Source organism: Trichoplusia ni, chromosome 7, assembly GCF_003590095.1.
Source record: "Trichoplusia ni isolate ovarian cell line Hi5 chromosome 7, tn1, whole genome shotgun sequence".
NCBI lineage: Eukaryota > Metazoa > Arthropoda > Insecta > Lepidoptera > Noctuidae > Trichoplusia > Trichoplusia ni.
The window spans coordinates 5,376,786-5,393,377 of NC_039484.1; the positions used below are offsets into that span (position 1 = coordinate 5,376,786).

The following is a 16,592-nucleotide window of genomic DNA, read 5'->3' on the forward strand; positions in this document are numbered from 1 at the left end:
GTATGCCAAAAGCACATTGCTCTGCCGTGGTCGGCCAAGGAAGAGGTGGCGGGACGATCTAAACGCATACTGCGTCAGCTGGTACCAAGTGAAACAGGGTAGAGAATCGTTGCAAGATTCTTGATCAAGGGTCTCAGAAAAATTCCCTTGCCAAGAAGTAGAATACAGTGTGCTTATTATCAATTTAACGTTTGTTCCAAATGAGAATTTAAAAACAAACTAAAATAAGCTTTCAGTTTATCACATTTATAAAATATTAAAACCATTTAACACAAGCGAACTCTGTAAACGTATTCGCAATTCCACAAAAAAACCAACAAAATCCTCAATCATAACTGTACGCACCGAGATAAAAGCCATTTAAAAACGTAAAAACAAAAAATTGAAACATCAGTAAAAGAAAAATCCAGTCGAAAAAACCAGCATTTTACATACGGACCGCTGATACATTGCTGCACCATTACTCAGTTACAAAGTCTCAATAAAAAGGAAGATTTAACGTGGCCAAATCGGCACAAATCCACTGAACAACCTGTTGCTCCGAAAAAATAAGAATGGTGAACGAATGCATTCAGAACATTAATCATTCACTCTACTCGGTTCGTACGAAAACGACTGAAAAGTTGCGCGGCGAAGTTACAGCTTAAAGTTGTTTTGTGAAAGAGATGTGTCGTCTTTTTGTGTAGTGTTGTCTCTTTCTCGCATTGTGACAAAACTTTCGACGTTTAAAACTTCGTTGTACTGGGTTTGGCTATCTATCGTCCCTGAAAGATTAATCTCATCTGACAATATCTGAATTAGTAATTACATTTAATGTAAAGTAAAAATCAAGTGACAAGAGACAATGTATAATAAACAATCACAAATTTTGGTTAAATCTTTAATAAACTGTGCTCTACAATCAAATCTTCTCTCTACAAATAACAGTTCCGACCACGTCTTATCACAATTCCAATTTCATCATTAATCTTTTGGCAGACTCTATTCCATCGTTTTCCTCAAGAAAAGTTATTGTTTTATAGTAATTAGCAACAATGTAAGATATCAATCAAGTTAAACATCAAAATCAAGGTTCAGTTTCAAGAGAAGACTTTTTTGCTCACCTAATTATTGTTTTCTCTGGTCCAAGTCATGGTTGACTGGAAGAGAAGGTCTCAGATATTGAGTACGCCATTACGCTTTTTGCAAGACCTATAAAATGCAATAAATAAAGTTTATCAGAATGCCTCCCACCTCTAAAAGTAATATTATTGAAATTTTGAAAGACAGACGCCCGGCAGAGTTTTGCTTTCTTGAGAACGAGTTGATAGTCTGGACCCGACTCTAGCGCTAATTCATGCTGTGGCACGATTAGGAATTACGCTCCACCCACATACCCCCTCTAATCAAGTGATACTTGTAAAATCGTTAACGTAAATAGAAAACGCCTGAATCTAGATGGAGATGACAGGCCAAAGTCACGTGACCAAAATGGAATTATCAGCCATTTGGCTAAAATGGGCTGGATAGCATGTTGATTACTTCTATAACTTCGCTATCCCATCATATACCATGGTCATGTATATCTCACGGGACAGGAAAATGGTTAAGAGGTATCACTACATCCTCCAAATTAAGTACAAAACGAAAAGAAAACATTTATAACGCAATTTTTCACCAACAAAAATATTTCGAGAGCAGAATTAACCCTAGAACCACTGGAAGTCAAAATAAAAGCAACAAAGATCACGCAACAACTGAACTGTTACGTTTGACGGAGTACAAGGCGATGCACACATATACAGTTGTGTGTATACACGCACACCAAGACAGGAGCAACAAGTGGAGGGGTACGAGGGATGATCAATTGTTGCGGACGGTTTCGGATGCGGGAAGTTTTCGCGGGCTGGTTTGTAGAGGTTGTGTTTTCTGTTCGATTTTCGTCTTTAAGTTTTTAATGACAAAGTATTTTTTGTATTGGTTTTGTGTTGAGGACTTTTGCACAGCAGGAGCAAAAATTTGAAATAAAAAATGAATGTCTTCTTGATTATTTTGAAAAATTACACCCCTACATTTTTATTGATAGTCGGTTAAAAGATAAATCAAGTGAAAATAGAACCATTTTTATTAAAAGTTAAAGTATCAGTAAATAAGATTTGCTAGGACAAGTCGTTTTTACGGTTCCGTACCCAAATGGTAAAATAGGTAACCCTTTTACTAGGACTCCGCTGTCTTTGACCAGGCTGTTTCTCAAGAAACGCGTTAACTTAACAAGGTAGACTTTCAGACATGCAGTAACAAAAAGTATTAAAAACAACGAGGTTAAGCAACGTCAACAACTTTCTTTAACCTATTTTACTAAACCTTGAGTGTCGCAATTCAGACTCGCACTTGTCTGTTTTTTTTTTCCAATGTCAATATACAAAAATTTTGTTACAACTAAAATAAAAATTCTATAAATTGATATGAATTTACACACTCTGTATCTGTATGTTTGATTCAAGGACTGCCTGGTTACTAAGGTCATTACCGATATAATCATAGGTTTCGACCAAAAACAGCATTTCCACATTAAACATCTACAATTATTAATCATTAAGATCGTTTCCTACAACGAAGGCTTATTAAACAGTAGTAACGTGAGTTCAAGTGATAATGGTTTGAAGTATAAGAACTAAATTAAAAGAAAAAGAAAATAATTTAATACTAAATATAAAGAAAAAGACCAAAGAGGTTGACTAACAGAACAATAAAAACAAAGCGTGAATTCAATTCTTAATAAAAAAGTGATGCGTGACGAAAAATTTTGCTCCATCGCCTATAAAGAAGTTTCACTTCAAAGAAAAGAAAAATAACTAAAAAATGTAAAAGAATTTCCATTTTCAAAAAATGACATGTTAATAATTATTCGAAATTATAATTTTTAACATGCCAGCATTGGAAATGTAGAGTCGAAATAATTAAGCTGAACAAAGAATCTAGGAAAACAATTTCACTACGACCTCGCCTGTCTCTCGACTGTCAAAAATTGCCTCGTAGTTTTCTTTTCTCGTAAAACGTAAATTGCGATTCACATTGGACGTTCGCGGATAGGTACATCACGCGTTTAGATACTGTTGATTTAAGCATATTTTTTATGATTAAGTATGTGCATGAGTTGATAAAGAAGTTCCTTCCAAGTTTCATTAATCAAGAATTTAAGCCAACTATGTTCTATGTTATATTTATGTTATATGTATGTTATTAATAATAAACGATTGTTTATTATTAATAAAACGAAATTTGGAATAAAACTTTATAGTGTTGTAAAATATTCTGTTTCATATTTTCTTTACTCTGTGGTTAAAAGTATAATTTACATTTGAAAAAATTACTATGACTGAAAAATCTATCATTAGCAATTCAGACTTAATTGAAGAAGATACTTTTGTTCACACGATGGCTACACAAGAAGAACCCTTACTCATTGTTAAAACTATACATCGAATCGAATTTCTATTCCGATGTGTTGGAATTAATATCAAATCTAGTGAAAAGACTCGGTCTGACTACATTCGGAACCGATCTGTCTATATCTTCAATTTCATCTGGCTGAACATCGACCTGGCTGGTGCCGTTGTCTGGTTCCTTGCCGGTATTGCCAACTCAAAAAGTTTTACTGAACTTACTTACGTCTCTCCTTGCATCACGCTAAGCTTTTTGGGCAATTTTAAATCTCTCTACCTAATCTTTCGAGAGAATAATGTGGACAAGCTAATCGAAGTTCTCAAAAATTTGGAAATTAAAGAGAGAAGTCGAGAAAATGATGAAGAAAAGGACAAAATAATTAAAACAGAGCATAATTTTGTATCAACAGTCATTTCAGTTTTAAACGTATTCTATTTTGTGCTGGTCGTCGCGTTTGCTTTGAGTCCTGTCAGTTTGGTGGCTCTCAAATATTTCACGACGAATGAGGTTGAATTGCTTCTGCCTTTTTTGATTCTTTATCCGTTTGATGCGTACGATCTGAAGTATTGGCCATGGGTGTATCTTCGGCAAATATGGTCAGGTTAGTAAAATAGAATGTTCTATAGCTTTTTGTGGTTGTTATCTTTTCCGATACTGTTCGATTTCGAATAGTATTTTCATAACTTACGAAAGACGGATTTAAGTATAATTTTTTTTAAACTACTCGCTATCCAGCTAGCTAGGTATGATTAAGGACTCAAATGGAAGCAAAACTAGTCAGGCGAATCTGATAAATGCATTTGTTTAAAAAGTTTTCAAACAATATAAAATAGAGTAAATTATTCATTTTAATAACTGTCAATGGTCATTGCTTGTTTCAGAAGTTATAGTTGTTGTCGGTATTTGTGCTACCGACTACATGTTTTACATTTTTTGCACTTACATACGAATGCAGTTTCGGCTTTTGAGGCACAATATTGAGAAGATGATACCATCAGATGGTAATAACCACGTACGTGATAATAAGGAATTGAGAGAACACTTTGTTGGTATGATCAAGTGGCATCAAGACTTAATTAGGTATTTATAATAAGTATTTGTCATCTCTCTCAGGTTCATTAGTCGATCAAAAAGGGATGATTCTTATTTCTTCTTAAGTGTCCATCTCATAGTTTTATTCTTAATAATGGATACGTGTTTGTTATTTTGTCCCTTAAACATAAATTGATCAAATTGGTTCGAAGTTGGTTTTGAAACTACGTGACGATTTTTTTATCCTACTTACGTAAGCTAGCTTTTATATCTGTTAATATATTACTTGAAGAGGTGGAGCTAGGATCCCGGGAATATTCATATACTAGCTATTGCCCCGGGGTCCACCCACTACAAATGATACCACGGGAACATAAAATCGGGATATACTATGTGTTTAGCTGTTTTTACGTGAAATACATCCACACCTACAAGCTTTCGCGTTGATGATTAGTAGGATATAGGTACGTTTAACATCAATCATTCAAATTGAGAACTATGTAACGGTAAGACAAAATTAAAGGCACTAAAATCAGCAAATAGTTTAGTCCATTTTTCCTATTTTGACCCGTTTTTGTTTTACAGTTCTACGAATATATTGGAATCGGTATACACGCGGTCGACTCTACTGAATTTTGTGTCAAGCTCAGTTTTGATATGTCTCACTGGATTTAATGTTCTGGTAAATACTTCATTGACCTCTACTTCTAATACAGTTTAATATAATTTCGATAAACTGCACCAATTAACGATTCAGATGTTTTCAAAATAACAAAAGTGTAATAACAAAAGAAATAGAATTTCGTGTATTCTGCTCTTTATTTTACATTTTTCTTTTTTGTTATTCTTATAGATAGGTTCAGACAAAGTTATTTTCAACCGACTTCGAAATTAACTTTTTTTTGTCTGTTACCTCAAAACGGACTGAATGAATTCATTTTGTTGTTTCTGACATTTGATTCCATACAAATTTCATCAAGTTCGTCTTAGTAGTTTTATCTTTCGCATCTATCTTAAAAAATACTATTTTTGGTTTATTTTCAGGCTATCAGCGACGTAGCTATCGTAGTCACCTTCCTGAGTTTCCTTTTCATGAGTCTCTTACAAATCTTTTTTCTTTGCTTCTTTGGAGATTTACTGATTGCTTCGGTAAGTACCATTATTTTAAAACTGGTTATCGTTTATATGTCAATCTGTCACCCGGGCTCCGATTCTGCTATTTAGACTGGCCGATGAATGATAGCAATCGGAATAAATTTGGAACTATTCCTGTTCTCTTAAGCATTTTGCCAACAAAATAATTAGGAATTCATTGTATCTTATTCAATTTCCAATCATTGTTTTGGAAAAATGCTTAGAATAAATGCGATTTGGCCATTGAAAATAGCAGAATTGTTGTTGTCTGCCCCATTTTTCTGGTTATTCACAGAGCATGGAGGTGGGTGACGCAGTGTATAATTGTCGCTGGTACTTAGCTGACACTTCGCTTGGCAAGGACTTACTTCTAGTGCAAACAAGGTAAAAATTTTCAATACCTATGTGAATTTAAATTTTTTTGAAGTATGCTTATTTATTTGTATTAGTTGTTTGATAATCTATTTTTGTTTGGTTCAGAGCTCAAACGCCTTGCAAGTTGACGGCTTCAAACTTTTCTGAAGTTAATCTTAAAGCATTTATGAAGGTATGTTTGCATTCCCTTATAAATTACCACTATAATTACCCTATAAATTACCATATTCTACGAAATATCTTATTCTTCTGTAAGGCCTACTTATAACTTTTGTTCTATTCTGTTTCCAGATTTTAAGCACCGCTTGGTCATACTTCGCATTACTGCAAACTTTATATAAGTAGATCTCCAACTTAAATGAAAAAATACAATAAAACACAATCATATAACATTTCCAATTCACTAATTCGATACTCGCTTTTGGCACATAAACTTTGATTATTTATTTTTCTACAAAAAAAAAACGATTTACGCACTTATTAAAAATTGCATTATTGCTAAGCAAATAAAAAGAAATTCACATCACACAATACGGCAATCTATAAAATGTTACTAAATTAACTTAGGAGATTTGCACATCTATTAAAATACTCTTCAACCTGTCTATAAGTTATGTTCTGTCTATAGTCATCGCAAATTAAAAAAGCCTTCATTCAAAAATCTTAAACCAAAATCATTTCCCATCTCAAACCTCGCCGGCACAACTTGATCGACCCCAAAGGAGTACACAGTCCCACAAAACTGGCATCCACAGTAACTGTCCCGCGAGTTGAGATCTCTCTTGATATTTGTGTATCGAATGGTAACAACACTAGATAAAGCTGCATTTTTTTGGGACAACTTTTCTTTTACGGAGATTAACTTTAAAATGTACAGCAATCGGAATATGTGTGTTTTATATAAAATGCTCCACAAAAATATGAGGAATGTCGAATTTTGTAATAAGAAAAAATGTGTCTGGTTTGATTAAAAAAATATTGATGTTGAAAGAGTCGATGGCAAAATCTGTGAAACTTACTAGGTACTTTGTATGTTCACAATACATACAGTTTCATCATTACTTCATCGGTTTCTGGTTATATTATCGTTGTTCGAACTTAGATCAACTTGGTGGCTACTGGCTTCTCTGGCTTCGACTGATAAAATCTTTACAACCATTTTTAGTATACTAATAATTTTCGTTTTCGTCAGTTGCCTGTGTTGTAGTGAAAGGCAAAAATACATTTTCTTCTTTCAATTTTCATCGAAACGGATTTCTATAAAGGTATACTACATCTACACCAACAAATTAAATTGAATCATCAGTCAAGCTCCAGTGGATGTCAGAACGGATGCAGGATCTCCCTGAACATAAATCAGATGATATCTAATGCTGAGGCTTGCTACCTTGATTGTTACGGATGTTAGATATGGTGTGGGTGACCACTATGTTGGCAACAACATGAACCTATAACCTTAGTAACGGTTACTAGGGACCAATTGCCTGTTTCGGAGGTGTTCGGGAGAATCTTACGAGCTAATGTTGGTTGGTGATGGGGTCTCTTTTCCGCAATTAAGTTCCAGTTGGAAGTAATGAAGAAACCGTAACGGTAGAGCCTTTTTTTCCTCGGGGGTTCCTAGTGTCAGACTCTTTCTTACAACAGTGTAAGCATTGCAATCTCTCATCCAAGGGCCGGGTAGCGCCAGTAGTACTCATTTAAAAAAAAACGAAACGGAAGATGTTGTCAATTTTTGAATAAAGATTAGTCTTTGCCGAACAAATATATCAACTGCGGATCATAGGTTAAAGTTTTAATAAAAGTTGTTTATAATCACGCATAGAAGAATTGTAATTGCATTGCAAATAGTTGCAATGTTAAAAAAATAAGCAACTCGCTCCTTGTAAAACACTGGTACTTAGCTGAAACCGGTTAGACTGGTAGCTGACCCTAACATAGTTGGGAAAAGGCTAGGCCAATGATGTTAAAAAAATAAAAAATAATTATAAACTTCGAAAAAAAGTTCATTGTCATGGTCAGAACTTTCAGACGGAACCTTAGCACATCACACTAAAAAACATCAGAGTATGTATGTGAGTGTGTTTTTTTATATGTGCGTATGTTTGTTACATCTTCGCGCCTTAAATAAACGCATAGGCCTCTTCTTTAAACTTAACGCGGGGGGAGGGGTGAAAATATTTGCAGATGTAAAAAGCATCCAGGCAGGCAATGCCACGAGCAACAGCTAGTAAATAATAAATATGAAATAATAAACAATTCGGTATCGAGCCTAAAGTCCGCCAGTAATTAGTGAAATTCTCTATAATTTTGTTATCAGAATTTCAGCGGCCATTCCGCGATCGGCTTGCATTTTAATGAGGGCCGCTCATAAATATGATGCGACATTACGTTCGTATTGCAGGGTAGCAAAAAAAAAGACAATACTTTAATTTTTAACAAAATGATAGTTTTTTTTATAAATTTACTAGAAAATCTTGTCCTCGTTTTGGAGCTGAAGAAGAGCATTGTTATGAATGATTAAACAGTAATAAAACTTTGTTAGTGACAATACCATGATAACAGTAATTTTAGCAATTATTAATAAAATAAACAAATGAAATAGCACCAAAATCCATCGCTGTCCCAAGAATCAAGAATTTGAAACCAATTACAAATGTAAATAAAATTAGGTTTCATTAGATGCAATAAGCAAAAATGTCTAGTCAAATAACACCTGTCTCTAAGTGCCCCACAGCTGGGCTCGCGTCCTTTTTTTCATCTATATCAAAAAATCTTCTTAATTTTCATTTATTTCAATGATCGTAAAATAAAAATATATTTAGTTTTAAATTACCCCAAAAATATTCTATTTCATTACCATCAGAAACCAATAAAGTAATTACGATCCTAATTTCATTTGCCAACTGTACACAAAATGAGTGTACAACTACGTAAACCTGTTATAATTAGTAGATATTAGTATTAATTACAGCGTCGGGGCGGCTGCACCTATTAACAAATATATTATTCATATGATATAACAAAAGCAGAAATAACGTCGATATAAACACTATATTTACATGTGTGGGTGCTTCATAAAGATATAGACTATATAAGATTTAGATAGATCATAATGCAAAATTGTGAACTACATTAACATGTAATACTTTCACCGTTTAAAGATTTAGGTATCTGTTTGTTTTTAGCCTGTGGCATCAGTGTTCCAGAATAAATGGTCCCATTATGATGAGGTGACTTTAAGTCTTATGTGGTCTAGTTTTCAATAACCTATCTGTGAGTACAATGTGTTAAAGAAAATACTCATTCAAAATGTTTTAGGCAGACATTGCTCTTTAACGGATACTTAATGAAAATATTTAACATTTACTTATAAATATTAACTGTTTTTTAATGTTTAAGTATGAAGTCTATACGATGCTCAAGTCTGGATTCTGGGGCGTGGCATTGTTTGCCCTAAACTAACGTTATGTTGTACCATGCCCTATCATTTGCACACTAGGTTTCAAAAGTCGGTCGCGTTTGTAAACTATAAACAAAAAGAACTGCTTCGAATAAAAAAATTAGAGTAAAGACAATTTTCCAACGCAAACATGTCCAAAATTCTACTTTTTGACAAATCTCTCGAAAAACTCAACATCCCATTCAAATACTCCGGAATGAACCTTCAAAATAAGATCACTGGGCCGATGGACATCATAAAACACCGATCTTTATACACATTTAACACCATGTGGATGATTTCTGCTATCGCCGCTTCGATATACTATATGTATATCGGAATAGTTACCGACAAAAGCTTCATCGAAATCACCAGTGTTGCCCCCTGTACCACATTCTCAGTCCTTGCTTTCATCAAATCGATTTCCCATCTGGTATACGAAGACGATGTCCAAGAAATCATCGCACTTTTAAGAGGATTGGAAATGAAGGAAAATGATCGAGAAATTAATAAGAAGAAGCAAGAAATAATTGATGAAGAAACGGGGTTCCTGAATGCGGTGATCAACGTACTATATGTATTAAACTTTTCGATGATAATCGTATTTGACTTAACTCCTTTGATACTGATAGCTTTAAAGTATCACAAGACAAATGAGTTCGAGATGATGCTGCCATACATGGATGTATTTTGCTGCATACCGAGTAAGCTCGTATACTGGCCTTTGGCGTACATCCATCAGATTTGGTCGGGTAAGTTTTATCAGATGTTTTCCCTTTGCTAGGCCATGCCATTGTTTTCTGAAGTTACTCCTTGATTAAGATGAACGGATTTGCTTTTCAAAGTGCCTTTACTATTCCCTCACGAATTCAAATTCATAACTGAAAAACAATATTTTGTTGGAGTATGGCATAGAAGATTAGGGGTAACAGCCTCTCACAATCAAAAGGACAACAATCATTCAACATAATTAGTATTCTCTGCATTTTCATTCTATAAACTTCTTTTTTGCTTTTTCCAGAATGCATTGTCTTACTAGAAATGGGTGCAGCCGATTGTTTATTCTTCACATGTTGTACATACATACGCATACAGTTCAAACTGCTGAGCCACGACTTTGAGGCAATAATTTCTTCTAGAAGTATTTCGAACGGCGTGTTCAACGAAGAGCAGTTCAGACAGGAGTTTGCTAAGCTGGTGCAATGGCATCAGGTTTTGATACAGTGAGGACTATATTTTTCATGTTTGTTAAATATTTAGAATAACTTTCTTTACGTGGGTCATACTTATGACTCTAATATTTTTGGTTCTGAACACTTTCTGAAGAAGCAGAAATTGTTTGAAATTATTTGTCTTACTATTTATTTTGCAGTTCGACCGACGTCGTTGAAATAATCTACTCAAAGTCAACTCTATGCAACTTAGTATCTAGTTCCTTTCTCATTTGTCTGACTGGATTCAACGTCACGGTAATTGGAATCTTTTATTTGAATTATAAAACTGACATACTAGTTCCTATGCCTCAGACATTTTTTGTTGTCAGAGACAGTTAATGCTACTTAGTGGTAGGTACGGTCTTGCATACTGGCTGTAAAGTTCTTTTTTTATAATTATTGTCTTGGTTGATTAAATTTCCTTTTCCACGATATTGTAGCGATTTACAAAGTGCCAGTACTTTTTGTTAAGTAATTTTATGTGGACCATAAGACTGCACGGATAGCCTAGTGACAACTGGTAATGAAAGTTGCTTTTAAAAAATGGACCTTATAGCTTGAAAGCAACGCCTTAAATTTGAATGTGTACAGTTGTGTTAAACCGTATTAAATGTGTCGATCCCTTCTAGATTGTGGACGATATAGAAACGATCATAACGTTTCTCACCTTTCTGTTCATGGGGCTGTTGCAAGTTTTCTTCCTGTGCTTCTACGGAGATATGTTGATGAGTGCGGTATGTATCTTTCTTTTTATTTCAGTGAAGAATGATATTCTCCAATTTTTGTTGATAACTTAGAATGATAATGTTAAATGACTACTACTGAATACTGATAGCTGTCTTGGACTGGATGCGAAAGGCAGAGGACCGAGTGTTATAGCATAGTTTTGGGGAGGCCCATGTCCAGCAGTGGACGTCATTAGGCTAAATAAATTGATTGACTGCTTGAAGAGAGCAAGACAGCTATCTCTCGTAGGTCTTGGGCATCTACGAGTCTAAGTCTAAACTTGCTTGTTTACTTAAATACTTTAGCAATATGTTAACATTTCAGAGCATGGAAATCAGCAATGCAGTGTATTACTGTCAGTGGTATTACGCTTATCCGAGAGTCGTTAGAGAACTTATTATCGTCCAAACAAGGTATAATATTACTAATCATTGAAATAACGAAATGCCACTATAAATTCCAGCCTTCGATCGTTGGATTGGAACCGAAAGTCTGTTTTCCTTACAGTTTTTTTTTAACGGTTTCTAAATTATATGTGAAAACCCCATTCTTCTTTTTTTTTAACGTAACTTTTTCTCCCCATTTTTGATCACGAATGCCACGGGATATCAAGTCCAGCTCATGGTGTTCAGAGTGAATAGATAGCGGAGTGGTAAACATAACCAAAGAAATTTTACTCGTGTAGAGCATTTATGTTCTGAGTCCAGTTTGAATATTTGTGAAACCCCTGCGACACAAGGGTAAAGGTCCTTACTGTGGGAGTCGTTAAAAAGAGAAAACTTCTTCCTCCGGCACTCACTTTAATTTTTTAAAAACCTTTCCTGTTATTTACATTTAGACAGTTTCTTCATTTCTCTCATAACCAAACTGTATATTAATGAAAGTGCAGTATCCTGTCATGCAGTATAAAGTATTTTTCTTACTATGGACAGAGCTCAACAGCCGTGCAAACTAACCGCTTCGGGATTCGCTGACGTCAACCTGAAAGCGTTTATGAGGGTTAGTACGTATATAGAAGCTTTATTTTGACCAGCCGATGATACTGTTGTATGGTTACGACAGTTTTGTGCAAAAATATTCTATCCTCGAAGTAAACTTTTCAGTTGTACTTTACAATTTAAGGTCACCACGAAAAACCCACTGTGGCAGCGACGTCTCACACGTTCCACGCGCAGGCGGCGCAGGACAAGAGTTTGTGTGATATACGAATGCTTATCGTGAGTCTGGATGTCTTCGCGCATGTGACTTGAATGTTCGTGAAACCCCCGCGACATAAGGATTAATTTCCTTAATCGCTTGTTAACTTGTTAATACGTTCTCTAACAACAAATTTAATATATTTACAGGTACTTAGCTCGGCATGGTCGTACTTCGCGCTACTTCAGACGGTGTACAGCGATTAAGTGGAAATAAATCACTAAACTTATCACTTTCTAGTAAACCACCACTATAAAATGACTTCTCTGAAGTTTGTAAGAAGAGCTAAATATATTTAGCTATCTGAGGCTTACTATTCACGAGAGTTATTTGCACCTAATTTCAGACAGGTCATTTTATATTGGAAGTTTAATTGGTATGTAGTTTGCAGTAGTCTTGTAAGCTTTACTTTCTTAATAAATTTGAATCTATTTTATTAGTAGTAGGCTGTATGCGTTTGCTCTTTCATAGAAAATGTTTGTTTTTTTTTTTACAATATTACCAATTTGTTAATGTTATTATATTGACTTGTTCTTCCGGAAATCAAGACGTCGCTAACCTGCGTTTAGTTCACTCACAACTTATAGAACATTGATAAATTAGGGATTTGTCCCTAAAACGCTATAATTTATTAGAGGGTAAGCATGTACGCTTATATCACAGCCCATATAACCTTGAATGTATGCATTTTTACGCGCCTGAATGTATTTTTTTTCCTTTCATTGGCTTAGTAAGAAATAGTAGGTACTTACTATCAATGCATCTGTTTCGTGAAACAATTTTGGTCAGATATTTATCAATAGTATGAACAATAAATTGGCTATTTTTATAAGCTTTAATATTCATTCATGTGGCAATACAATTTAAAACGAACAATGGAATTAATACGCGATGAGAATAGTTTTGTTATTAACACCTGCCGCAAAACAATTTGAATTGTAGAATTTATTCAGTAAAAAATAAAAACATTCGAGATACGAAACACAGCAATAATGTTTGAGCTTTTGGAAATAAAACGCGAATGGTTTTAAACATTTTATTGAAGGATTTTTTTGGTATAAGCAAACACCAGAGGGGCATCCACAGCGGCACTACCCTTGCTACTTTCAAAATGGAATCCTGACAACGGAGTTACAAAGAATAGCAAGGTAAGTTTGCTAACCAAGTATTACTAATGGATTAGGACAACCATATCGTAATAATATTATAAATGCGAAAGTGTGTGCTACTTTGTGTCCTCTTCACGCCCAAACGGCTGGACCGATTTCGATGAAATTTGGTAAGGAGGTAACGCGGTGAAAAAATGAGCTATTTTCATTATTAGATTTTTACACCCGAAACCTGAATAACTGTTGGTAATTGTAAATGGAAGTTTTTAATGTCTTGATAAAATGGATTTGATACAAGCCAATTACAAAACTCACAAGACCAGGCTCTAATAAATCCATTTTGAATATCCATTAGATATATGATATACATGAATGTTGTAATGGGACCCATGCACTTAGATAATAGGATGCAACCCTTTTAGAGTGATAGGATTAAATTAGGGACTTTTCTATAGGTATATTGGACCAAATGTCGGCCAAAGGGCAAGTCTTCACTTCCTATTTAAAAGTGCAACATTAATATGACAGGGTACACAAACATGTGTTTCTAACAAAATAAGTACCTTTACAATAAGGCTTTGCAAAAAGTCTCATGAAATAGTCGACATAAAAGCATATTGAAAACACTTAATCATTCAATTACACCAAGGAAACGAATCGAAGCCAAGAAAAATCCAAAAAAATGTTTTCGTTAATAGAAATTTCACAAGTGAATTACAAAGGTTTCTTCCGAAATAAATCATTGCCCTGATAGCTATTTCCCAATCTTCCGACTTTAAATAAAAATAATTTGCCGTGGGCATACAAGCCGTACAAGTTCATACCGAAATAGTCAATTGACGTCAATCACTTGAAAAAGTTGAACCCTCGAAATATTCCCCAACACATTGACGACATTTGAGTCATAACTCAGAGGTACGCATAGAGGATACGTACGTAACAAGCTTTCTTCGCTGACCTTTGGAAAGTTTTGGTTTCTATAGAAAAAGGATTTTAAAAATATATTTTCTTTCGATTACAATTTGTTTACGCGAAATTATATTGCATGTGGGAAAGATAAAGAGCCTATAATAGACATTAGATTAAACTGCTCGGGTAGCCGAGTGGTTGTGGTCACTACGCCAAGCCCACAGCGCGCGACGTGTGTCTTGATCGATCCCGCGTAGGACAAGAAGTATTTGTGTGATCCCCGAATGCTTGTTCTGAGTCTTGGTGTCTTAGTTTAGGTGATTTGAAACTTCACAAGAATTAAATTACCTACCGTGGGCCTTTTTAAAAAGAAAACAAAGGGAATTTAAATCCTTGTGACTCTATCCAGGTTATGACCAATTTTGCATGTTTTGTTAAATAGGAAGGATAACTTTAAACATTTTGCCTGGATAATAGTCATCATAACATTCGAATAAAAAGTTAGAATTAGTAGACAAAATAAACGTTTATATAATTCTGTGTCAGTATTTAAAAAGTCTACATAACTGATAAGTTTACTAAGTCCAATTCGAATCAATGACCTGAAAAAATATTTAAGTAAATACTTAAACACTTACTATGAGCTTCTAGAGAACTATTGCCGCTATGGAAGCAGGACACCGCTAGTCACAATGTATTGCCATCTCGCTTCCACATCGGTTCCTATTCTGCTACAAGAAGTGGTTATCAGTGAAGGCACTCATGCGAGTAAAGTTTTTGTTGATTTGTATCTCATTAACACTAATACTCTTTATTTGTGTAATTATGGCTAAAAACTATACTTGCGTGACAGTGTTTTTAACTCCTTTTCGGCGAAGACACTTCGTGTTGTAAGTACGATCAGCAACGAAAGTGGATGAACGATGTCAGACTTATAAACAGGAGGTTTATTCCTGAATCTGGTTTGGAACTGTTTTTTGACGTTAATTTCATTTTGATTCGGTTCTGGAATCGGTCCCTGAAATTGTATTATCAAACTAATTGACGATTGAGTAATGGTTGTTATCAGCGTCTTTAGCTGTCGATCGAACGTAGTTCCAAAGCGAGCCTCTGCATGAATTGGCGCAAGTAGTGGCAATGCAATCTTGATTACATTAAAACAGAACTCGTTTAGTTTCTTGTAGTTAAAATGTTAATTTTTATTTGTCGTTGAAGAACGACTCCAGCACTAAGGAATTTAGAGCTTGTATTCCAAAAACCCAGCCTCAAGACAAGCATTCGGAGATAACAAAAATGCTTGTCCCGAGAATCGAACTAGCGACACGACAACTTGGGTTTGGCGTGGAGACATTCAGCTATCCGAGCCGTCAATTTAATAGCTTCAATACTAAGTTGCTGTATTGTCTTGTACAATTGTCAGAATTGATGGACTCTTGCTGCTGACTGTACAATTTGATTAACTCTTTAAAATTAGAATTCCGTGAAAGAAATGTTGTGTTTTATGGAGTTCCACAGACTTTTGGGAAAGACCTTTCTTTTTAATTAGGGGAAGTCTCTGGCTAAAAACTTTCCCCTTATTTTAAAAGTAGCCTTTTAAACAGATTAAAAGGCTGCCTTTTTTAAACACAGGACAACTTGTAGATATGTCGGACTAACGACATCTAGACACTACTCTAGAAATAATATAAGATTTAATAGTTAGATAGTTTAGAATCACACCGACCGGCCGCAGGCTAGCCGTCACCGCCGACGACAAAATGTATGGGCGTCTGAGCGGTCCGCATGACTCAAAAACGCTACCGATAGCTACGTAAATCAGCTGTTATATTGTACATACATACCTATAGATACATACATCGTTTGTCCATATTGATAGGTAGATCAACATTAGACTGTGATATAGTTATTCCTGCATCACTCTATGGTTGACTGCTAGAGAATGCGCCATGCAATAAGCCTACTATAAAAGTAGAGACAGAGGTAAAGTACAGAGTTCCTATTTAAAGAAACAGACTAACTCTAAGGTTACTA

At 34.9% G+C, this 16,592-nt stretch overlaps 2 protein-coding genes across 2 annotated transcripts; both read left to right on the forward strand.

Moving 5' to 3' along the window:
- The first annotated feature begins 3,325 nt into the window (after positions 1 to 3,325).
- Positions 3,326 to 6,312, forward strand: LOC113496059 (odorant receptor 67c-like). Its single transcript, XM_026875143.1, has 7 exons — positions 3,326 to 4,027; positions 4,308 to 4,506; positions 5,044 to 5,140; positions 5,503 to 5,607; positions 5,888 to 5,976; positions 6,073 to 6,139; positions 6,259 to 6,312. Exons 1-7 carry the CDS (start codon positions 3,355 to 3,357, stop codon positions 6,310 to 6,312), a joined length of 1,284 nt encoding a protein of 427 aa, XP_026730944.1. The 5' UTR covers positions 3,326 to 3,354.
- Positions 6,313 to 8,801: 2,489 nt separating this feature from the next.
- LOC113495969 (putative odorant receptor 92a) lies at positions 8,802 to 12,749 on the forward strand. Its single transcript, XM_026874990.1, has 7 exons — positions 8,802 to 10,158; positions 10,428 to 10,629; positions 10,779 to 10,875; positions 11,250 to 11,354; positions 11,671 to 11,759; positions 12,279 to 12,345; positions 12,693 to 12,749. Exons 1-7 carry the CDS (start codon positions 9,558 to 9,560, stop codon positions 12,747 to 12,749), a joined length of 1,218 nt encoding a protein of 405 aa, XP_026730791.1. The 5' UTR covers positions 8,802 to 9,557.
- The last annotated feature ends 3,843 nt before the right edge of the window (positions 12,750 to 16,592 follow it).